This window comes from Halyomorpha halys, unplaced genomic scaffold, assembly GCF_000696795.3.
Source record: "Halyomorpha halys isolate HHAL.00 unplaced genomic scaffold, Hhal_1.1 Scaffold720.1, whole genome shotgun sequence".
Lineage (NCBI taxonomy): Eukaryota > Metazoa > Arthropoda > Insecta > Hemiptera > Pentatomidae > Halyomorpha > Halyomorpha halys.
In genome coordinates this window covers 250,843-276,088 of record NW_027110122.1, presented here as the reverse complement: position 1 = coordinate 276,088, position 25,246 = coordinate 250,843, and the positions used below count along the sequence as shown (strand labels likewise).

General features: G+C 28.8%; 1 protein-coding gene and 1 long non-coding RNA gene across 4 annotated transcripts; both read left to right on the top strand.

The window, feature by feature from the left end:
* Window positions 1–643: 643 nt before the first annotated feature.
* On the top strand, window positions 644–17,614 carry LOC106685645 (putative sodium-coupled neutral amino acid transporter 10). 3 transcript variants are annotated; one of them, XM_014428444.1, is made up of 12 exons: window positions 660–729; window positions 818–927; window positions 1,061–1,167; window positions 5,192–5,309; window positions 6,268–6,441; window positions 7,493–7,599; window positions 11,178–11,299; window positions 12,552–12,700; window positions 12,810–12,946; window positions 13,416–13,646; window positions 14,793–14,937; window positions 15,678–17,614. In XM_014428444.1, exons 3-12 carry the CDS (start codon window positions 1,081–1,083, stop codon window positions 17,009–17,011), a joined length of 2,604 nt encoding a protein of 867 aa, XP_014283930.1. In that variant the 5' UTR covers window positions 660–729; window positions 818–927; window positions 1,061–1,080; the 3' UTR covers window positions 17,012–17,614. The 3 variants fall into 3 exon arrangements, with proteins under 3 accessions (XP_014283929.1, XP_014283930.1, XP_014283928.1); XM_014428443.2 differs by lacking the exon at window positions 818–927 and having other exon boundaries at window positions 644–775; XM_014428442.2 differs by having other exon boundaries at window positions 666–927.
* A 3,003-nt stretch (window positions 17,615–20,617) lies between these two features.
* On the top strand, window positions 20,618–24,908 carry LOC136795955 (uncharacterized). The gene is made up of 3 exons (XR_010843656.1): window positions 20,618–20,761; window positions 22,485–22,631; window positions 24,068–24,908. It is a non-coding gene; the product is annotated as an uncharacterized lncRNA (long non-coding RNA).
* Window positions 24,909–25,246: the final 338 nt, after the last annotated feature.

The window sequence follows — 25,246 nt, the reverse complement described above, 5'->3', positions numbered from 1 at the left end:
AAAATAAGTAAAATAACTAAAATAAATATAAATTCCTCTTTATTTTTCCCAAATTGAATGAAATATGGTTAATAAGTACGTGGTTCTATGTATTACTCAATAACTACAGTTACAATTACTTATTGTAATTATTTTTATAACTACGTTTTGTTTAAACAAGTAGTTGGATTTATGAATACCAACTACAATTACTGTAATTGCAAAACCTAGAAAATAGAACTACATTTTTGTAACTGTAGTTGCAATTACATAACTAGTATTTATTAGTTGAAAAAGTAGATAATTACGAAAGTATTTAATTACTACCCAACTCTACTATCAAACAAATCCTTATTGTAAGACAGCAAATGTCTACACCATGCTAGTGGTTGCGGCAGCCAATGAACCTCCACTTTAAATATTAACAATCAATCATGGTTTTGAATAGGGTTGGCTATCACTATAATACATAATCTTTTAGTCGGAATAATTCTAGATTTAGTACTGATAGACTTTTGAAACAAAATTATCTTATTACTTCCTTCGGAGAAGAAATGTCTAAAAAATATATAAATAAGATTGTATGGAAGTTAGTGTAAACATTTATCAGACAGCGCTGGTGGCGTGGGAGTAGCTCTTTGGCGGGGAGGGCGATACTAGCGGCCCCTAGCGCGTATAGGCGACAGTCCAATAGATTTGGTTAGAGCCTCCAATGGGTTGGAGGTAGTGTGAGTCCTTGTTTCGCAATATGTAAACAATTCGATACAAACCTAAGCAGCAATTTACCTAACAAAGGGTAATTTACTAATCAATATTATATATTTTTCTCTTTCTTTAGGGCTGCTTGTTAATTTGAGTAGACTTTGTGATGTTGAAGCTGTAATAGTGTTTTGTGTTTATAATTTTTTTTTCTCATTGTCAAGTCAGGAAACTTTTGTCTTGTTCAAGGTAATTATAGTTTGTTTTTGTTTTAAATAACATCATCATCCAGCTAATAATTTAGTGTATTTCTTACACCTTTAGGATTAATACTCGCTTATTAACATTTTAATAATTTCCTCTGCTTTTTTTTTATTTTCAGAAAATTATTTTTTATTCATTATGGGAACTCATGCTGGCAATGTCATCACCCTAGCGAACAGCATTATCGGTGTTAGTGTTCTTGCTATGCCGTTTTGTTTCAAGCAGGTATGAAAGATGATTTTATTTAATTTTACTTGACATATATATGTATTAATTTTTTCTTTGCTAATTCTTTAATTTTATAAGTTCATTAACTTTTATCACAGTGTTAAAATGTTTTTATTCAGTAATAGATTGGCTGAGTCGGAATTGTAAATATCACTGAGTGATAAGAACTTAAGGAAACAGCAATCTTCACAGAACTCACTATAAATAGTATGATAGATTGATTGCAATCGAAAATTAAGAAATAATTCTACCATATGCTGAATTTAATACACTTATGATATTAGTCTAATCTTTGTTTATTGGATGTTTTCAATTAATTAGAAAAATAAATTATATCATTTGTTGTATTAATAATTCAATTAACTTCAAAATTCCTTATTAGGCATTTTTAAATACCTCTGCTGTTGGCTCTTTTTTATCAGTTTTGGATTTATTTTTGCAATTGATAGGGCTATAAAATTTTTGCTTATGGACACTTTACTTTTTCCAGTTACAATAGCTTTTTGGTTTTTATTTTATTTTTTTTCACATGATCATGATTTTTATTTTACAATTTTATTCAAATAATTATAGCTCTGATTTATTACCATTTTAATCAATGTGAAATAATTTAAATTCCTTTTTAATATGAATTATAACATCAAAATTCACTTCAGTAAACTTAAAGAGTACTTGTATAGTGTAATTCGTAGAAATAAAGATGTAATGATTTTTTATTGTACATATTCTTGAATGCATAGTTAAGAAATAAATGAAATATGCATAAATAAATCTGAGTAAAATGCTTTTTAATTATAATTATTAAAATGCCCATTGCTTGTTAAAAATCAACTTTATGATCCGATATCTTATCAATAAACAAAAATATTTTTTAGTATCATTCAATATTATTTTATTGTTCTAGTCATGGCTTATTAATCAGTTTTAATGCAATGAATGTATGAATTTTCAAAATAAGATCATGGTGTTTTTTTTTTTCTCTCGTTGTCCTCAGTTTACTAATGTTTAAATTATAACTTCAATAAATCTAACTCTATTTAAATAGTATTTTATAAAATTTATATGTTGTGAGTTTAAGTTCCTAGCTATGCTTAATTTGTTTATTTCAAATTTTATGAAAAGTTTTCAATCTTAAAATAAACGCTTAACAATAATAACATTTTTTTAAATGTATCTACATTTACTCATTGAGTATATAAAGCTTTTTATTACAATTATATATTTGCTATTATTAGATATGTCTATTTGGTTAATCACTTTCTTTTCATGAACAATTGCAGTTTTAATTGGCATATGGTTGTTATACTCAGCTACCTAATCAATTGTAATATGGATAGAGAAAATAATTTTGAATGCAACTATAGTAGATTACTTTGTATTCTCTTGTTACGAGTTTTTTTTTTTTATTAAGTGGATTCTTTTTCTCATTATCAATATTGGAAAAATATTTCATTCCTTAGGCTGGGGTCCTCGTAAGTCCAAAAATTATATTAAAGAAAAAAAATTTTTTTTTATAGAATACTTGAAATCAGAAAAAATTATCTTAGGAAACAATGGTCGTTACAAGATGTCTAGAATTATGAGTTTTTTTTTTTTTTTTTAATTTAAATAGTAAGAAAATCATATTATTGATTTTTTCGGACTTGTGGGGTATTATAACTTAAGCAATAATATCTTATCTGTATTATAATGCTATAAATTTAAATATCATTTATATATTTCTTTGTTATTGATGTTGACTATATTTCTGTAAATCAGAGATGGTCTATGGATAAAACTACAGCTAAAATTGTTATGGATACGACCCTTATGAATGCTTCAAGAATAAACCATTAATAAATAATTATTGTATCCATAACAATTTTAGCTCTTATTTTCATCTATAGCTAATTTTTGCCCAACTCTGCTTTATATGCAGTACTCACTAATAAACCATGGTAACTTAAAAATTGAAAACATTTACAATGTTGAAATGTTTGTTAATTACAATGTTTTACCTTCAACCAACAGTCACTTACCATAACTTAATACCAAAAACTTTCCTAAAACTTTGTAACATTTCATTAAATACTAACCTAATTTTTAGAAATTAATTTTCAACCTGGGTAACTTATTTCTCCTTTGGGTAACTATCAGATCCTTTCATTATTCATATATATCCATTATTTTACTTCTACCAACAATGAGTGACAGTTGATAATTTCAAAGAAACAAAATTGAATTTACTTTTTGAAAATGTTTGCCATTGTGAAAATTCTGTATCTATAATGTTGTACTGTTTACTTAATGAGTACAAGGCCTAACTGATATTGAAAACCATTTAAACGGTCATTAATCTGATAAGTTTAATGAAAATGTAAAATATTTTAGGGAAAAATGTGTACACACATTTACATGGATTATATTAAGTGATTCTTCCTATGATTTTATTTTAGTTAAAATAACTATAACATACCAGGCATACATATGCTTACTTTAAATTTCTTATTACTTTAAATTTTAGCAAACAAGTTACTATTAGATACCAGTTACTAACAAAGGTACTGTAATTACTTTAAATATCTTATTTTCAGTTTTGTACAAATTTTCGTTTTTGATGTAGACTGTCAACATACACACTATTTTCTAGGAATTAGTTATTTACTCAAGGGACTTTAAATTGTATATTTTGATTGAAAAATCAAATTAGAAATGCTCAGTATCAAACAATACTTCCCTTACTACTTATAATTCAATATTGACTGAAAATTTTGAGGTTATCCCATGTAATGAAAACTCGAACTTCCCACTTTAGTTAGAATATTGGGGCAACCTGTAGGATAGTTATATATGCTCCACTCATCTGGTTAGTGATTCAAAGTCTATACTTTTAATAAATTTGTCCCTTATTGATCCTATGTCACTCACGTGACAACAGGAGTCATATGGGAAATGACTGAGCGAAACTCCCTGATTTTAAGTTCTTGGGGAAATTTGTTTTGTTTTTTTGTTGCTGCGGCTGATACAATTTTAAGTTTGAATCGTAATTACATTTTTTTAAGTTGGTATGTTGCTACAGTTCACTGTCAAGGCATTTACATATGACAGTTAAATGTGGCAGTTAATGCAACTATAAGTCCTTGATAGTTAATGCTGTCATGATTGTAACTATCAAGTAGTTATACCACGGTAGTGGTTTACACTTTTGTTGCAATAACTGAAACTGTATGATAGTTAACCGTCAAGGTGTATACATGTGATTGTTAAAGTAGCAGTTACTTTCCTGACTTAACTTGTACTATTAATGATTACGTCTAACCCAATGCAACATTACTGTAACCATGAAATAGTTATACTGTTTTTCAAGGCATTGAGCGGGTATTTTTTTGTTGGAAGAATTGGCTGGACTGTTTATTAGTTAAGTATCCGCAACAGAGCAATTGACATCTCCAGTTATACATCACTGATTTTTCTAAATAAATAATTATTTGAATCTGATGTATGTATTTAATAAATAATTTCTAACAAAAATGTTATTCTTACAATACTAAATATTTTTTGCATATTTACTGGAACCACCTACTACCTAGTGAGGATCATGTATAAAAATCTAGCGACTAATAAGGGTTAAACAAGTCTATTTTAAATTGGGAAAATAAATTTTATTCCAACTTGTACTTCCCCAAATTATACTTTATTATACTATTTTTGTCAGTAGTTTTGTTAGTTTGTAATCATTACTATTTATATATCTGTTTTTGTAATGTATAGTATACATATTTGTGAGTAGGTATCATCTTTTGATAAAAAACAAACATTAGATCACTCCGTATGTTGGTAATAAATGACTTTTAGCTGCTTTGTTAAAAGGGTAAAAATGTAAAAATATTTATCGTTGTTAGAAAGAAATAAATAAATAGCAATATATAAAATTTAAAAATAAAATTAATAAATAAATAGAAATAAATAAAATGTAGAAATATTTATCTTTATTAGATTAATTTTAATGTAATATTTTCCATGTGTTATTTTTTTTTCACAGTGTGGTATAATTCTGTCAATTTTGATGCTACTGTTTAGCAACATCATCTCTCGACTTTCTTGCCATTACCTGATGAAATCAGCGATCATGGAAAAAAGAAAAAACTTTGAAATGCTTGGTATTTTGTTAATTAATATTTAGTTTGTATTATATTATTATAGAACATTATTATACACCAACAGAGAAATATTTTAATGGTTTTCTCTGTTGGTGTATATATTTTTTCCCTTTTAAAATGTGCTTTTAAGTGTTTTCATTTTAGTTTCGGTCAAGTTGAATATGTATAGTGTTCAATTTACTTTGGATACTCTGTCTATATATTTTCTAATCAAACAAATTTTTAATCAGCTGTTTTCCTTTTTTAATTATTGTTATTTATTTTTTTTACTTTCACTTTTTAAAATGCTTTTAAGCTTGCGATTGAGTTGAACAAATGTACATTGTTTACCTTGTGGCTTTAAATTGATGATTTAATGGTCTCCCTCACAAGTAGGTCAGGGATGAGAAATATGATTAAGCAAGCGTAACTTTTTCTGTTTTCTGTTGTCCTTGGTGATATGAACAATGATTATTTTTTTAAAATTATTATAAATCATCTTTACTCAACCCAAACCTTAAAATGAACAAATATATTATTCACAGTTATATTTTTATAGCATACAAAAATTGAAATCACCTCACAGTATCATGGAAAGGTATATGCTTCTTTACATGTATTATGTATCATTGATAGCCTTATGAAAAACTGTATTTATTAATTACTAAAAACTACTATAAACAAAATGAATATATGAAAATATAATTATTATTTTTCTGATTCCTGTTTAACATTATTTAGTTACTTTTAATATTATTATCTGTGGTAGTGTTGATGATTTTTTTTTCCCCATTACTTAATGTTTATTTTATTATATGTCTTATACTTTATATTTATTGTTTAAATGTAAAGTAAGCAATAATTTTAATTAGTTATATTATTATAAGTTTTGAAATGATTTTAAAGCAACCAAATTAGATATTTGTAATAGAATATTTTCAGACAAAAAATATGTATTTATTTACTTTTTTTTTTGTAGCTTTCAGAGCATTTGGACCAACTGGAAAACTGACAGTAGAACTGTGTATAATTGGTTTTCTGCTGGGGACATGCGTCGCTTACTTTGTGATTATGGGTGATCTTGGACCTGGTATCGTTGGCCCATTATTTGGATTTCAGCATCCCACAGCACTCCGGCCGAGTGTTCTTATCGGTTTGTTAAAAATGCCTGTATTAATTTCTATTTTTATTATTTCATCCCCTGACTGGAAATTAGCTCTAAGGATATCCAATAATATTTATTTGTTTTGTTTTCTTAACCTATTTACTTATTTTTAACTTGTTGGTTTATTTTTAACCTATTTTTCTATCAATTATCTCTAAATTTGTATTTATTAATAACTTTTTTTTATTTGTCCTCTAAAGTTTTAACTAAAATTTGATGAGTCCATTAATTTGTATAATACATTCAGTATTTTTGTCGGGTCCCTAGAAAAGAGAAATATGAAGTGAATAGAGAGAATTAAAAATAGACAGGAGGAAAACTGGTAGAAAGGGAAAAAAAGGAAAAGCAAACTAATAGAGGAACAAGAAAAAAGCTGACAATACAGGAAAAAAAATTAATGTAGCATAATTTTTTTTTTTTTAATTTTATTTTAAATTATGATATATCGTTATATTGGAGAAAAGAAAAATATTATAACTTTGTTTATTACTTACATTAGTATTTATATTTGATTATAACTCTGTTAATTAATTAATTTTTTTATTATTATTACTGTTAATGAGAGATGGTTAATTATTTTGAATTAAAGTGCTTTAGAGCAATTTTAAATTCTTAAATTCAGCATTTAAGTGCTGTCAGTCAATTTCAATAAGAATAAAATCTATTTTATATTAAAGACCATTTGTATTTTTATGAAAATGTGACATAATGAAAATATAAAAACAAATATTTGGTGGATTCAGAAGCTCATGAAGTATTCTTAAAGACGTTTGGCATTTTAAGTTATTGATAGAGATATGTTCAAATTGGTAGCTGGTCTACGATGAGTGAAGTTTGTGAGATCAAAATTCAGCTAGCTAATGTGCCTTAAATGTTAAATTCTTTTAATGATCTATTTTTTTTTTTTAAAGGTGTGTTATTTTCTTATAACTTTATATTTAGATAATTAAAATACTTAAGTATTCTTTTAAAAATATATCAAAGTATTTAGTTTATAAAAATATGTCTTTCATTTGTCATAGCATAATTTATTTTTCAGCTATTGCTATCTTTGTGGTGCTCCCTCTGGGCTTGCTTAAGAACGTGGATAGCCTTAGCGGTGTCTGTGCAGCTACTGTTGCCTTTTATGCCTGTTTGGTTTTGAAGGTAGAATCATAATTTTATTTTAATTATCATTATTAGTTTGATTAGTTATAATAAAGTTTTTATTAAAATAAAAATATGTACTTTAAAAAAATATTTATAATTACATTACTGTACACAAGAATATTTAAAGAAAATGACTAATCATTTCGATGAAATTAAAAATGATTGATTACTAAAATTTAGCATTGCGACATTTTGAATTATAAAGGGTATTTATTGTATACATAATCTTTTCACTTTTTTGAAACTGGATTTATTGTTTAGATAAAATAATATGTATCCAAGTTAAATGTCCAACGTTTCAGTCTATCTTGTGTGATAAGAGAGTGATAATAGTGTTAAGTTAAATTTGTATTTAAAGGTTTTAAAATTTAATGGAAAAGTGACATGATAAAGTAATTTGACCAAAATTAATGATCTAGGTAGAATAGACTGCAAAAAGTTTTTAAATTATTGGATGCGAGGTGTAAATGTATATTTAAGATTTTACTTGAGGATGGCCAAGTTCACCAAAATGTTGGACACTTAAAAAAATAATAAAGATTGGGTTGATACTTAAATTGAATACAAGTTATTTTATTTATGAGAGGATATTTATTTATTTATTTATTTAGAGATTTTGAGAGAGAGAGAGAGAGAGAGAGAGAGAGAGAGAGAGAGAGAGAGAGAGAGAGAGAGAGAATCCGAAATGATGTGATAAAAAGGTTATGTATGAATATATTTAATTACAGTGGTTACATTTATGAATGTTGTACTTTTATATCACATTATTTTCAAACTGTTCTGGATTTTACATCTTGAAACATTAGATTCATAATAAAAAAATATAAACAAATCAATGAGTATTTAATAAATAGCTCAATCAAATTTACAGAATAGTGACTTAAGAGCCATATGATCCATTTGGATACTTTTTCTTAAAGTTAGACAACAAACTTTGAGTAAAAAAGATAACATTTGAGTTATAGAAGTAATTTATTTATCTTCTGCAATCATTTTTAAGTTTTTTTGTTTTTTAAGGATTTGGATATTTGATTAAAAATTCTTTTCTATTAATAATTGTAATTGCTGGTCATGAAATATTTAAATCTTATAAAAGTTATAGAAATATTTTTTAAGAATTTTTCGCTATAGAAATTTTGGCTTAGATTAAAATTAAGAGCTTTAGTTTTTTTCTGAGATAATAAATCAGTGGATCCCAACCATAATTCTGTGTAACACAGGGGTTCCGCCAAAACAATTTGGAATAGGTCATTCTACCTCAACTCATCACAGTTTTGAACCTTAGCATCCCAGAGTTTCTTCAATTTTGCTCAGGCTTTGTGTGGATATCATAGCCTATTTTAGTTTTTGCTGAAAAGACGGCATCTCACACTCTATTTGTATCAAATGATTATGTAACGGTTCAGCCACTTACCGACTTCTACCAAAAGGGTTTTGCCATTTTCCTTCTTGTACTAAAAATACGTTGGGAACCACTGTTATAAATAGTTGCTTAAGTTGAGGTAAATCATAAGTCTGAAAAAATCACCAGTATGTTTTTCATACTGTTTCATTTTTTTAAAAATCAATGCATCATTTTAGAGACATCCAACAACCCTAGTTTTGTTGGCTACATACTGTAATATTCCAGATTTTTTAGAATAAATAAAAAGAAATTGAATAGTTTTTATTATTCTCAGATCTAAAAAATAGCTTTGAAGATGACAAGGTTTAAATGAAAAGATTAAATATTAAATAGATATAACTTTATTTTAAATTATATATAATATTATTGACTCTTATCTCAGGGCAGGTTTTCCTGACAATCAGAACACAATTACTCTTAACTACATTAATAGCTGCTTTTACAAATATAATTAAATCCTAAGTAAAGGAAGCTAACTAATTATATATGTTTCTTTGATGAATGATGGTTCTCGATGTCTTCGTTCTAAAGGTGCTACCTGACTGCTGACAGTAGACAAAGGCTTGGTCCTATTTTAGCTTCTAGGATACCTCCAATCCACTGGCGATCCAAACTAAAAGTGTCTTTCTTCCTTAAATAATATAATCTTCTTGGATGACAGCTGGCTTCTGATCTTCTTTCTAAATATCTAACATTGACAGTAGGCAAAAGTAGTCAGCTTCCCAGAGACGTACTATTCCCCGCCATTCCCTCCAGTTTTTCTTTGTTCATTTTTCGGTAGTAGATCCAAATATCAATTGTCCCACTACAATTTTGAGATTTGGTTATGATTTCCTATATGTATATTTTTTCTTAATACTTATTATCGACTTCTATTTTTTCTAAAATTTACTGTAAATACAATTATGATACAAAATAACAAAAGTTGATAACATTTTAATTTCTCTTCTCACCATAACAGCAATTCAACGGACTTTGGCTGGAATGACTCGCATGCTATCTTCAATATTTTAAACATCTTTTTACTCCATATTTGAATGATGAAAATTGGTTAGCTTGTGTTTTGGTTCAACAAAACAAATGAACAATATTGAACATTGAAAAATAAAAAATAAAATCATAACTACAACCATCGATGCATATAAAACAACTATTATTAAATAGTATATTCTCCTTATTAAAAAAGAGGATATTCAAGAATTCTTTCGAGATATCTCTAGAAAGGCATGTTGAATATATATTGTAATTATTTAAAAATAAAATAAAAAGAATCTTTGCTCGTTTTATAAACTTTTTTGAAATATAAAAGATCATTTGGGTTTCAATTTAAGAACTTTAATACTAAATAGATAATTAAATTTTATTATATAAAAAGATTCTTAATCTCAGGTGGTGTTGTTGCTAGGCAATCAGAAACAGGCATTTACAATAATTACAATTAATTAAATTAAAATCTATTTTACACATGTATCTATTTTTATGTATAACAAAACTAATTAAGTTCACGATCTTCCTTTTGATGATCCCTAGTATCTTCTTTTTTCTCTATTCTTCTGTCCTAGCATCCAAAATGGCTTCCTTCTTGACAGAAATTGATGAGGACCTCCTCATCCTGAAGACATCCTTTCTCTTCGTCGCCTCAAACACGAAAGCCCCTCCAAAACCAAAACCTGCCTCGAGGTTACATGTAAACATCGATTGTCGCACAACAGTTAGGGATTTTTGCAAATGATTTACTTTCTGAATATTATTCTTTTGCACTATTTTTCCTTTAATTTACTATACTTTCAATTATGAGGGGACGAGTTAAAATAGTTTTTATGATATTTGAATCTGCTCAACGTGGCCTTGATTCAACGGAATTGTTGACTGAAGAATATGTACCGCCATCTTGGTTTTGTTTTGAATCACGAATTTGTTATGGACAATGAAAATTGGTTAGCTTGCTTTTTGGATAAACAAAACAAATGAACAATATTAAAATAAAACATATTAAAAACCCTTTATACATCAAAATATACTATTTACTCAAAAAGAGCATATTACAATATATATATTTTTTATTTTAATGATGTAAATTTTTTTTTTATTTACATGCTTAAGCAACAAAATGGTTTTATATAGATGACTTTTGATAATTATATTAAATAGTGTTTAATTTTTGAGATAGGTTCTTGGTGAAGCTGTCGATCACTTGATAACTGCGGATTGGATAGACAAGGTGTATTATTGGAGGCCATCTGGTATTCTGCAATGTATTCCTATATTTTCTATGGCTCTATCTTGCCAAACGTAAGTTTTAACAATTATATATATTTTATTTGAAGATGATTGATTGAAAATGTTTAATATATAAAAGAAAGATGGTCTGGCTACAGTTAAAATAATTTAAATAGTAATTAAACTATTTATTATGAGTCAATGTTTGTCCCCACTTTGCAGGTCTTCATAAGGGCTAAAAAAAAAATAATTACAAACAAATAAAATAACATAACTAAGTAAGAGAATAGATAATATGAAAAGTAAACTAAGGTATGGCTAAAAATGAATTAAAATATTTGATAATTTATATAAAAATTAACAAAGTAAATTAAAGAAAATAAAAATATGATGTATAGGTAAAATTATACATAAACAAGAATTATGACAAAGTATTAGACAATTAATGAAAATAACTAATAAGAATGTAAATAAAAGAGTAATACAAAAATACAGCACACACTAAAAGACAGAAAATAAGAGTAAAATAAAAGTCAAGAAAAAAGGAAAATATCCTTTTTTAATTTCCTTATTTAATGTATTCTATTGTATTATCCTTATTTAATGTATTCTATAGTATATTCCTTATTTAATATATTCTATAGTATAATCCTTATTTAATATCCTTTTTTAATTTTTTTATTTAATGTATTCTATAGTATAATTCCTCTTTAATATCCTTTTTAAAAAAAGGAAATTTTCCTTTTTTCTTGACCTTTATTTTATTCTTATTTTCTGTCTTTTAGTGTGTGTGTACTGTATTTTTGTATTACTCTTTTATTTACATTCTTATTTGTTATCTTTTTCGTTTTCATGAATTGTGTAATAACTTTTTGTAATTCTTGTTTGTTTTTTTCTTTTCTGTGTTATCTTATTTTTCTTTTCTTTAATTTACTTTGTTCATTTTTAAAAAAAACTTTCACATTTTTTAAATAATTTTTAGCCATATCTTTGTTTACTTTGATTTAATGTTATCTATTCCCTTACTTTGTTACATTGTTTTAGTCGTTTGTATCTTCTTTAGCCCTGAAGAAACCCTGCCAAGTTCGGCAATAGTTTAGTTACTACTTGAGTTATTTTGATTGTACCTGGACCGTCTTCCTTTTGTATACATATTTTAGGATTAACTAAAGCATAATAAATCCAATTTAAACATTAAATATGCAGGGATTAATTTTATTCGGTTCATGAATTTACTAAGGAATTCAAAGTTTCTAGTTTTGTTTTGGTACCTTTTAAAAATATGATTTTGTGACTAATTTTCATAATTAATTTTTATTTTTAGGCAGCTATTTGAGATATTTGATTCACCTCCAAGTACTCCACTTGACAGAATGAACTCGGTAGTTAGATCTGCGACTAACATGGTAACAATGTTCTACATATCAGTTGGCTTCTTTGGATACATCGCTTATTGTGATCAGTCATTTTCAGGTAAAAAAGCTTTTATATGAAAGCTTTTCTTATTTGTTCTGAACTCATGTTTTTATGGAGGTTCTTTGATTTTATAAATTTGAATTATTATTATTTTTTTTTTTTTAAGGTAACCTGATGATGAATTTCTCAAAGGTAATAACGAGTGACGTGATAAAAATTGGATTCTTGATGTCTGTAGCAGTCAGTTTCCCATTGGTTATCTTCCCATGTAGGGCCAGCATCCATTCCCTATTATTCAGTAAGGTATTTAATTTTAATTGTAATCTAACATTTAACACCTTAATTTACGACTGCTCAACTCTTTTAGACACCTTAGATTTGTAAATATCTATGTCCATATGGAGGAATGATGTGGTTTTGGTTGTCAAGTGTGTTTCAAATTTGAAATTGGCAGTCTGTTAAAGATTTTTCAAATTTTACGCTACATAACTTTAATCCTTTTAATTTTTTTTAATTTAGAAAAAGTGTTATGGGTATTGTCAAGGGAATATTGACACATAAAGTTCTGCAACTCAAGATAAAATGTCACATTAAACAAGTTTTTTTACAATTTATTTTCTCTCGTAATACTACTGCACTAGTCTGCTCCCTAATCATATTAAAAATAAATAAGCCTTATGTCCAATTTGACTTTTTAGTTCAGATATTAATAAATTTTTGTTTTTGTTCATTATGAAGTAAGATGGTTTGATATAAGTCCCATTTGATGCAGGGTTACGAGCACGCCCAGACTGGATCTGCCCACATTCCTGAATCGAGGTTCCAATGTATAACTTTAGTTATAGTGACTTTATCACTAGTCATCGGCCTTCTCATCCCTAACATTGAACTGGTCCTAGGCCTTGTCGGTTCAACGATTGGTGTTGTCATTTGTGTGGTCATTCCGGCTGTCATCTTCATATCGTTGTCGTCTAAGAACAACAATGAAAGGTTACTGGCTAAGGTAAGTTGAGTTTATTTTAGCATATATTGCTTATTTTTGATACAGTAAACTTCTTTATGATTTAAATTTCAGAGAAGAAAGTCGTAGCATTTGATGCATATATATATATATATATGCATCAAATATATATATATATATATTTGATGTTTTTCCTTTTATGCTTCTTTATTACTAAACCAGCCGATAAGAATTTTTTTATGTGAAGATTAAACTTGTTTAATTTCTCATTTGAGAGTTAAATTTTAGCTGTCGTATTTCTTTTAAATCCAATTATTTTCAAATAATTCTGTAGTATATGAAGTTTGACAAGGTTAGTGATCTAAGTACCAAAAAAAAATTGTTTTTGTGAAGGTGATGATTGGAAGTTTGGTCAAGAAAGAGTAAAAAATAGTTATCAGCTATTTACTTGGCGACATTTCGCCACCCTTTGCAGAGTTTTTGAGTTGAAAGACAGTGCCAGAATTATGACAGATTCTGATGATGAAAGTAATTTAATGTAAACAATTTAGAGTTACATAATAAGCACTATATAGTACTATAGTTGATTGGTCCATGGAGGACTATATGCTGGGCTTGATAGGAGTCTGAAAACACCCATTAATTGCTTCATAAAATTCATCTTCGGGTATACTGTGTTGAAGGGGCTTCATATTATCTTCCAAAGACAAGTTCTAGGTTTTTTCTTTATGGAGTCTGTAAAACCAAAATACCTACATAAATTCTTGATCTCCTTACTCTAGGTTCATCCATCCATTCATTAAATACTAGAGCCCAACTGATTGATTTATACATGCTCATTCATGGAATTGCCTCCTTCAGCAAATCCTTTGTCATTCTTGCAACCTCTTGGAATTTCCTTCCCTATTTATTATTTTAATTACTCTTGGTGAACTTTTGTCCCAGAATAAAATATTTTTTTCATTTAATTGCATAAGTTTCACTCTTAAAATATTTTAATTATATCAATAGAGGTCATTGTTTTTTCTTCAAATTTAAAAATTCTCATATGGCTATAGTTTGATGGAATGAATCTCGTAATTTTTTCAGTAAGTCAGAAAACATGAGACACCTGTCAAGTCTTTGTACCAGCACTTTAGTATTTCAATATAATAATAATTTTATAACAATTTATTTTTATTTTTCTAGTTGTTGGTGTTCATTGGTCTCATTATAATGGTCCTTGGAACTTACGCTAACTTGTATGCCACTGAGGAAGCCATTTCAAAGCCTGATGTCAAAGCTCTGCGACCTCCACTGCCACAATCTATTGTGGATTCTAAATTGCCAAAAGGTATACTACTACTATTATTATAACTCAATTCTTTATTTAAGAAAAGGATAATTTTTATATTTTCCCTTATTGAAGTGAGTTGTAGTCACTACCCTTGTTCGCCAACTTGTAACTTGATCACTTCCTATATTATTTCTAGCTGGCCTAAGAGAAATGATTTTTCTAAGTTTAATCAAACTGTTTCTGATTTCTGAGCAGGATAGAATTGATTAAATGAAAGAATTGGATAAGTTGGATTTAAAACATTTATATTGTGGTGTTATTTTTATTTGTTTATATTTAATAATAATATTTCGTTTTCATTGAGAAAATTATTTGGAAAGACTATCCTGGTGGGGTTGCCAATTTTGTGGTAATATATAAATAAAATAAATTAATCTAGACAGGAAAAACTTAAATTTTAGGACAATTAAAATTATATTGTATTAAAAAAAGTCATTGGTGCTTGTTTTAGTATTCCATTATAAATCATTGTTGGCCCATTTTTTATTCTTCTCAGTATATTTTCACTTTAAAGTCAAAACTAATTTTATTTAAATTGATTTGATTTATATCAGAGTTTATCAGGAGCATCGGTCATTATTTATCTTTCATTTCAATAAAAATACTTCACACACTCAAATGTACTGAGGTGCTGATGACATAATGCTTTGATAATTGTTTTGAAATTTATTTGCATCCTTATTACATTTAATTTATATTATTGGATGTTTTACTGATGTTTATCTTTTTTGTTTCAGTTGTAATCAAAGATGAAACTTTAGAGAAGTTAAATAGTGTTAATGAACTTGCTGCTGCTTTGCCAAATTTGAAATCTGAATCAAAGATCATTGCAGATCAGAAGGAAATGTCTAAAGAAAGTGTTCTTAACAAAGGAAATATTATAGAAAGTAATGAAATCAAAAGAGAACCCCCTGTCCCAGAAGAGCCCATCGCTATTAAGAAAGAAATTAAAATTTCTAAAGTAGAACTTCCTATAAAGGACGTTCTACCTATTATAAATTCTCCTAAAGAAAATAATATTGCTAAAGTAGATATTCCGCTGAAAGTCAATTCTATTATCGACACTCCTGTAAAAGAAGAAGTAAGGAAGAAAGTTGATTTACCTGAACCACCCAAGAAGTTAGAGAAGGAAGTTGTATTGGATAATATCAATGAGAAAGAAAAGGAAAATGCAAAAATTATTGATAAGAATGTAAAAGAAACTAAAAAAGAAAGACTTATTGAAAGAATTAAGGAACATCAAAAAGCTCAAGATGAGCTGATTGCTAAAGGAGAAGAACTTATAAACGAACTGAAGACAGTAGTTCGGGCTGAAACTAGAACTAACAGTAGTAAGGATATGACCGCAGAATTAAATAAAAACGTCGAGCCTGTTGCTAAAGATACAGAAATAAATGTCAAGGAAGTAAACCTATCAGAGAAAAATAGAGAAGAAAAAGAAGTGCCACCAGAAAAGTATGAAAGCATGGTTCATGAAGATCCAATAGTTGTGAGTATGGCAAAAGGTGTCCCACTGCCTTTGGCTGTCAAAGGAAAGGTACAGATGGCTACAAAAGAGAAAGAAGAGAAGAAGTTAGAAAATGAAGTAGAGAAAGTTGGAAGGGATATTCTAGGTAGTGATCCGAAGGAGTTGAGAGAAAAACGTGATGTAGAAGCAGTAACTGTAAGTTCTCGTACATCAGATGTTGATCTATCAGGGAAGTTGACCACACCGCAGCCTGTAGAAGAAGCTAAGACAACTGCAGAGGGTCATGAGGAGCCTAAACCTACTAAGGTTGTGGCTGTGGATGAAGGATCGTGTGCGAAAAATGGTTCGGCAAATGAAAATAGTAAAAAGGTGGAAATAAAGAAACCACTCAGTGCAGATACTCTCGTTAAGAGCATCGATAAGCCGCAAGATCCGTTGATTAAATTCTCTTCTCATTTGTCTGATCCAAAGCCAATCCTCAATGATTCCCCTCAACTTCTTGACCATAAAGCAGATTCCATCGTTGCCGAAATGCCAAAAAGAAGGGACCTCAAATCGATAGAAACTGATGAAATTCCTGAACCAAACCCTAGAAGTGGGTAGAATATTATAAACTGAAAAATTTAATATTTTTTTCGTTTGTATATTTTGTACACATGAAAACGTTGTAAATACCATGTACATATATAAATACTAAAACGAGAAGCCAGCTTATATATTTTCAAATGTGGCATTTCGACTATTTCTGTATTTTACACACGTGTGATATAGTATTTATTTTTAATAAATAATATAAATATTTCTTTATACCGATGCAAAGTCTGTATTACGATTCCTACATTGCTTTTTAAATGAATTATGAATTGATTTATTTATTTATTTATTAATGTGTAAATAAATTATAATATTTTAAGATATATTTTAAAGAAATGATCGTACTCATTTCTTTCATCACCTTGTTTCCTCTTTAGTCAGTATTTTACTTTGTAATTATAACTATTATATAATTATTGTTAACTGTAAAATAAATATATCTTTTCATCAAGACCATTTGACTACCTACTGAGTAGCTGTAATAATGAATGACTGAATAATGATATATATATATTTGTGTGTTCTAGCAGTAGCTATTGGATCATTCCATTATGAGACTGTACTAAATGTATTTTTCTTTTGTAAGATGAAATATATTCAATTAATCTCTTATCTATTTATTGTTACTTCATATTTTAAACCTATAAGTCCTATAATGTTACTGTTGTATGTTTCTTTAGGGAAAGGGTAGCACAGTGCCTTACCACTGGGCTACTAACTCCAAGGATCTGGGTTCGAATCCGGCTGTGGCTGATAATTATTTTCTGTTTCCATACGTCACTGTAGCCATGAGCCAGTCCTATGGGTTCGGGAGAGCTGTGGTGACCACACTGCCTCTTAAAATGGGTTCTCTGTGTAAAAATCTGACCAAATCACCTCTTTGTACAACTGTGGTCTAGTAATAGTACTCCCTTACAAAGTACTGCATCCCTGGCCCTTCATGGGTTATAGTTGTACAGGTTTAATTTTTTTTTAATATTATACGTTTCTTACTGAATGAGTTTCCATTAATGTAATGAAATGTGGTGAAATAACTCTTCCTTGTTAAAATAATTTACTTTAATGAATCATTAACAAAGTTTATTATCACCCCATCATGAGGGTAACTACCAAACAAATTTACACTTAATATAAATATATCTTCAATTTTCACTATTAAGATGTTCTTATTAGGCATAGGTATAAACAATATTCTTATTGCTATCAGTTTTTTTAAATAAATTAATAAATAAAATTTCATATACAATAATAAATAAGAAGAATCTCTTAGCAATTATTGAATTATACCTATGACTAATAAGGAGAACAGCTTAATAAAAAAATGAAGATATATTTATATTAAGTGTAAATTTGTATTGTAGATAACCTGATAGTAGGGCAACTGCCCCGAAACATCATGATTCGTTAAAATAAATAATTTTAACAAGGAAGAGTTATTTCACCACATCTCATTAGATTCAATTCTTTTTTTAAAATATATTTCTTTATAATTAATAAAATCCCTGTTATATCGTTAAAAAAGACATCAGAAATCAATAATTCTCATGAAAATGGTGTATTACCATTTACTTCTATTACATTAATCTGTTTTTATCTATTAATCTTTGTAAGAATGAAGAATAAAGACAACAAAATAAAATAAAATTATACAGGATATTGATGACATAAATTTTTAAAAAAATTGTGGCAGTCTTTGGATTGGTGTATAAAAGTGAAACTTAAGAATGAAATAATGTATTAAAATTTTATTTTTAATGATATTTATTTTATAAAATACAATAACATTTTTATTTATTTTATTGTCTTAATTATAATTATTAAATAATGTTTTATTTAATTATATTATTCATTTGTGATATAGTTTACATTATCATTAGTAAATATAGTTTGTGATAGCTAAAATAAGGAATGTAAACATCTGGTGCCCAACGTGGGGCCTTTGATTACCCGTATTGATATAATGTTCTACATCACATATCACCCAAGTTTTCCATTTATGAATGAGATTTTCTAGGCGCTGCGGTTGTTCACCAGTTAAAGATGCTCCTCCTCTTATTCCTGATAGAACCATTCTTTCGTCAACCACCTCACTCCATCCCAGCTGCCTTTTTCCCAGTTATGGATAACCTTCATCCTCTCCCAAAAATCTATCCTCAAATAAAGTTTGTTTATTAATTAATTTGATTAATACCACTTTTTTTCCGAATTTGACTGGTAGTGTTACCAATAACTAGTCAGTGCCCCATCTGCAAGATTGAGTTTTGTATTACCTGTCTTTTCTAAACAGATTCCTAGTTAGGAGAATTCCTCCCATGTTTCAACATTCAATAATGATCTTGTCGCTCCTGAGTCCAGAAGTCCTAATATGCCTTTACCTAAAATATCTACCATTATAAATGGTCAATTATCCTTTGGGATTTTTATCATGATTGAGACAGCATTTCCACAAAATATTTCCCTTACGGTTTCCAACAATTCAGTCGAGTTCCGCATGGACTTCCGGGTTTTGTTCAGATATAGTCCATTTATGTCTGACCCCCCCTTCACGTTTCCCTGCTGCTTATCTCGCTTTTTGAGTTTGGGACAGTCTTTTGAAGTGTGGCCCTTCTTCTTGCAATTCCAGCACGTTAGTACCCTACATTCTCTGGTCATGTGCCCTAACCCAGAGCATCTAAAACAAGTTATATTTCGGTGTGATCGCCCCTGAGCTATGTTAACTTCGTTTAACTGGGGTCTTTGGGTTCACTGGTGTGATGGAATCGATTGTGTACTTGGCTGGTAGGATAAGTCTGGTTCTAAAACCGAAATAGCACCATATGAGAAATGTCATATGATGCTATTTCGGTTCGAACAGTAAAGACAGAGGCCCTTTAAACTATTACCACTTCACATTGAAAAATCGTAATGTGTTCCAAAATCAAACTGTCACCTTCACAAAACCAAAACCCACTTGTCTGAACATACGTGTTCCAAAATCAAACTGTCGGCTTCACAAAAACAAAACCCACTCGTCAGAACATATCGCTCGTGTTTTGCTTTTCCCATGACAATCGTAACACCTCTTGTCTACACAGATCTCGCCAGTGTTTTTATCTCACCATGACAACCGTAACATCCCTTGTCTACGCAGATATCGCCAGTGTTCTTCTTTCACTATGGCACCGTAACAATATTATTGGAATTGGATGTAAATTTTCATCTTCTCCTATTAATTGAGAAAGAACCTTGAGGTTTATATGGCAAAAGTACCATGTGTATGAAGTTTATTATGTTTCTAACAATATAGAGACAAGAATATCACTTCATCCATCTGATAGTTCTACATTGTGCTGTGCATAAAGATCCTAGAGCTCATTACTATTTTTATGCTATGATTCATTATTTTTTGCTTGTATATCTATGTGCATTAAGTGTGAATCATTTATTTTTTTGACACACTGCAAGGCGTTTGAATTGTCTTATTAGATAGAAGTTATTTACCATTATTTTCCATCCATATTTCAGTTAAATTAAAATTGTAGAGCCGTATGTAATTTTGTCGAGTAAATCAGTCCCGTGTGCATTCAAGTTTTGGTAGTGAATAGTGTTATATCAGCACTATTAATATCTGATGTGTCAAGATGCAATTTTAAATTATAGCTCATCACAAAAAAGATGAAATGCAGAAAATTTCCATCACTTGCAGTATACAACTCTAATTTTTATTTTTCAAGATATTTTAATTCAAATGTTCAAAATGTTGTTATTATTTCATTTCAGGTGCTATATTTTTCTCTTTTCACCTTTCTATTTACAGTCTTTTTTTTTTTTTTTTTTTAAAGTATTCAAAATAATGAAAATTAAAATTTATAAAAGAAGATAGACCAGGTGCGGTCAAAGAAAAACTCAAATAGTTGTAAAACTATGTATTATAGTTAAAAAAAAAAAAAGCTAATGTTTCATTCCAGGGATTCATTTGGGCTAAAAGAGGATATTTTTAATATAATTTTTTTTTTTTTTCAACCCTTATAAAACCCTGGAACGTGGGGGCGAAGCGTTGACTAATTATAAATAGATTCATGACTATTTAAGTTTTTCTTTGACCATACTGGGACCATCTTCCTTTTAATATTACACTAATATTAAATCACTAATCTTCCAGAAAAATAAAATTGCTTCTAAATGAAAACAATTTATTTGTTTTCAATTTGTAGAAATAAATTTATTTCTAGAGTAGTAAATTACTAATTATTAATCAACTGGTGACCAGAAAGAGGTCTCAAAAGTTTTAGAATAGTTCTGAAAATTGCTCTCTTATGTTTTTTTGTGAATTCTGATAATGTATTTAACTTTATGATCTCAACATTTTCTGTCATAAACTCTTTTTAGTCACCATTTGGTTGGAATACATTCTGTCTCATAATTTTGAAATATACGCATGAATGCCCAGGTGAAACGGCTCAAATAATAGTACACCAATTTACTATTTGAGTTTAATTTGACCGCACCTGAACCAAATTCCATTTAATAATATAATTAGAATAGAACAGCTATTCCCTAAGTCAATTCTAGCAGGAAAATGTTTTATATTGTAATAGGAGACTATGAAATAGTAGATCACTCATTCAGACTGGATTATTTAGCTTATCTAAGCTCCTACTCCTAATTATTATTATTTTGGAACTAATATTTTCTACCTTAAGCTATAAGGGGGAGTGCATGATCATTATTAATACAATTTTAATGCATTATTTTATTTACAATGTCAATTCAATAAAGTCCTAAGAATATTTTCCACAATCATTCCAATTGATAATTAATAATTCTAATATTTGTTTTATAATAAATTAAAGAAGAGTAAATTACCAAACAATATTATTTCAATGATTTTTTTGTTTGGCCTCTTTGTTTTGAAGTGAGTGTATTTCAAAATTATAAGTCAAAATGGTAACTATAAAGAGGTTTTGACAAAAAGTATTGTGGTGATAAAGTTGAAATATGTTAGTGGGATCCCAAAAAACTTAGGTGAGCAATTTTCAGAACTATTCTAACTTGTGAGCTCTTTCTGGTCCCCATTTGACTGTACTTATGTACTTAGCTCTTTCTCATAATTTCATTGTGAAACCAACATTTTAAGAAAATTATATAATTTTCTTAAAATGTTGGTTTCGTTTGATCTTTCCTTACTGAAATGTCACAATCTGTTTGATTATGGCTTGTCCCCCTCTAGTTTTGAGGGTTCTGGGTATGCCCTTGTACTCTTACTTAATTTATTATAGGTAATGTTGCTATAAAAATACAAAGTTTTTGTACTATGGAAGAAAAAGACGGAGAAAGATTAACGTTTTTAGCTTTGTTGTATTTTTTTCCCTGAAAAATTGGAGGTTAGAAACTGTAATCATCACCCCACTAAGCATAATGGAGATAATTTTCATTATCTCAAAAACTTTCCATCGTGATCTCTTTTCAATCCAAAGTTGACTAGATGTTTTATAATTTTTAGGTTTATGCTTGAAAACAGTAGATCACAGTATAGTAAACAAAATGATTAGAGAAGCTTTTGTTATGAGTAAAATATTATAGCAGGTAGCAGCAATTAATAATAGGATTAGATGACTTGATTATCAGGAAAAACAAGTTCTATAAAAAGGTAAGAAAATACAAATGTAGTGTATGAACAGAAAACTACAAAAACTAAAGCATTTTAAACAAAAATACTACCAATTATTTTAAATTATATTTTGCAAATTGATTAGACTGATTGGAACATGATTATATCTTAACTAAAGTTAATAATTTCAATTTTAAGACTTTTTTTGCGAAGAGTCAAGAAATTTATGTTTTTTAAATTGAAAATAGTACCATATCTTGAAATATTACCGTGAACAGATTAAAGCAGTACAATAATTTAATTTGTAATAATTATCAACTATGAATTTGAACTATTTCTTTGTCATATCTTAAATAGTTTGCTTCTGTTTTATTATTTTATGATAAAAACTACTGAAATAGTTCAATAAACAATAAAATTATTACTCTGGAAGAAAAATATTACTTTTGCTTATTGATCTGTTGATCAACTTAAGTTGATGGAGAACACTTACTATAACTTTCAGATCTAACCTATCCAATTTCTTCCACGAACCAGTTGTGTAAGACAGGGATGTACTTGATGTCACCTGTTAACTTTTGCAAGGGAGAAAACAGTAAGGATGTCTGGAATTCAGCTTCATGAGATGTTGTTCAATATCACGGTCCAGCCTTTGGTATACACCGATTACTTTGAAATTTGAAAATTGAATAATGGTATAACTAATGGTATGATGTTGACATATTAATCAGAAACATAGGTCTACTCAAAGTTTGATGAAAGAGATTTCTTAGCATTCAAGAAAAAATTAGATCAGAGAGTCGTTCCTGGCCCTAGAAGATATAGGCAAAGAAACAAGAACTATAAATTAATGAGGATAAGACAAAGTACCTAAGAGTATGAGGGGAGGGACCAAGAATCCACTCTGAGGCTGGACACTACAGCTTTGAGAAGGTAAACAGCCTTATTTATCTGAGGTCAGAGGTCAACTCAGGAAATGAAATTTCCTGGGAATCTTAAGAAGAATTTTTGGCCTATCGGAAAAAGTAGAGTATGAAAAGCTTGCAGGACTCTACCTTATATCCTATATAGTCTATTCAATAGATTCTTCAGACTGAGGCAACTTTGTTGTGCGCATTGATGATGTCAAGACACACTAGAGGGTTCACCAACCAAAGGAGAAAAACTCCATGGAAAAAAAAGATTGGTTAGCCAGATGGTAGGACTTGTCAGCTGATGCACGGCTCCTACTTGGAGTTTGGAACTGGAGAGCTGCAGCAATTGATCACACCAACTGGCAAAGACTTTTGGATGAGCCTCAATCTCCATGACTGGACATTTGTTTATATGGATGATCTCCAGACAAAAACAGTTTTGTTAATAAAATCATAGACATAATTCATATTTCAGCATATATACTGACATTTTTAATATAATATGTATTAAAGAATATGAAAAGAAAGCCAATTTGTAACTTTGACACTTTCACATTCTAGCTTCACAGGCAGATTTGCCAACACCTAGACAAATCCTTCATGATGTAGTGTATCACTCAATATATAACAGTGAATCAAGAAGGCTGTGGAAGTGAGAGTGGGGAAATAAGTTTATGAAGGACCTGAAGGGCAGACAAAGAAAGGGATTCTTAGTTTGGCGACTGAAGGAGAAGGTCGACAGAACAGATGCAGGTAGCAATTGGAGAGAAACTAAGAGAGTTTTATTTTTGTACATAGATGAAGTGTTATTTTTCACAACAAAATTAGTGTTGATTAATCGAGAAATAGAAACATTGTTTCAAATAAATCCTAATTTTGTACAAAAAAAAAAAAGTAAATTTACATCTGGATAGTAAGCACTATACTGAATATGGATTGTTTTTTTTGTAGTTACCTAAAGCTCTAAATAATACTGTATTATTTGATGAATGATTCCAAAATAAAACTTTAAATCTCCTCAAGGTAGACTAGCCAGATAAAGATAAAATACTATTTCTTTTAGGCTGATTAAAGTGAGATGTGCTATTTTGTCTTCTTAAGTTTTCAGTCACGATGATGCCTGGATTGGAAAATGTTACTTGGTTGGTAATTTACTGTTATTCAAGAGACTCAAGATTTACAGATAAATGAAAATTTAAAGCTTTAACTTAGCAAATTCCGATAATAACAATTAATATTAACCTTTTTAATACCAAGGTCTGGAACAAAGACATAATACTGTGGGGGTCTTTTCATATATCTTTGTTGCCCTATGTTGCCATATACTTCAGTTTTGTCCACAATGATCAATTCCTGTTTTTTCCCTTCTTTCTCAAGTTGCATTTTTCCATTTTTACAAATTCCTCTGGTAGGTATGATTCACATATTAGAAAGGTACTTTCAGGGAATATTTATTCAATACCTCCCAGAGGGACTCCATCCGTGTTTTTATTTGGAAAAAAGGAACTGTGAAATGCGGTGTCCTTGTAAATTTAATGGAAACTTACTCATATAGTTTAAGATAGATTTGTAAAAAAAGTCGTTGAGTGACTCCAAAATTGGGGAGTATTTTCATAAGTTTTCACTAGAAAAAGAGCTTAAGGCATCATTAGAGACCCTCTTGCTAAAAAATAGAGGTCTTCCAATCAGGAAAATATTTTTTTCTATTTAGACAGTTCAATTCTGTTCAGGATTTTTTCA

Coding starts and splice junctions, on each gene's coding strand:
- LOC106685645 (XM_014428443.2), top strand. CDS start 1,081: ATGGGAACTCATGCTGGCAATGTCATCACCCTAGCGAACAGCATTATC. Junction 1,168..5,191: donor TGCCGTTTTGTTTCAAGCAG/GTATGAAAGATG, acceptor TTTTTTTCACAG/TGTGGTATAATTCTGTCAAT. Junction 11,300..12,551: donor ATGGCTCTATCTTGCCAAAC/GTAAGTTTTAAC, acceptor TTTTATTTTTAG/GCAGCTATTTGAGATATTTG.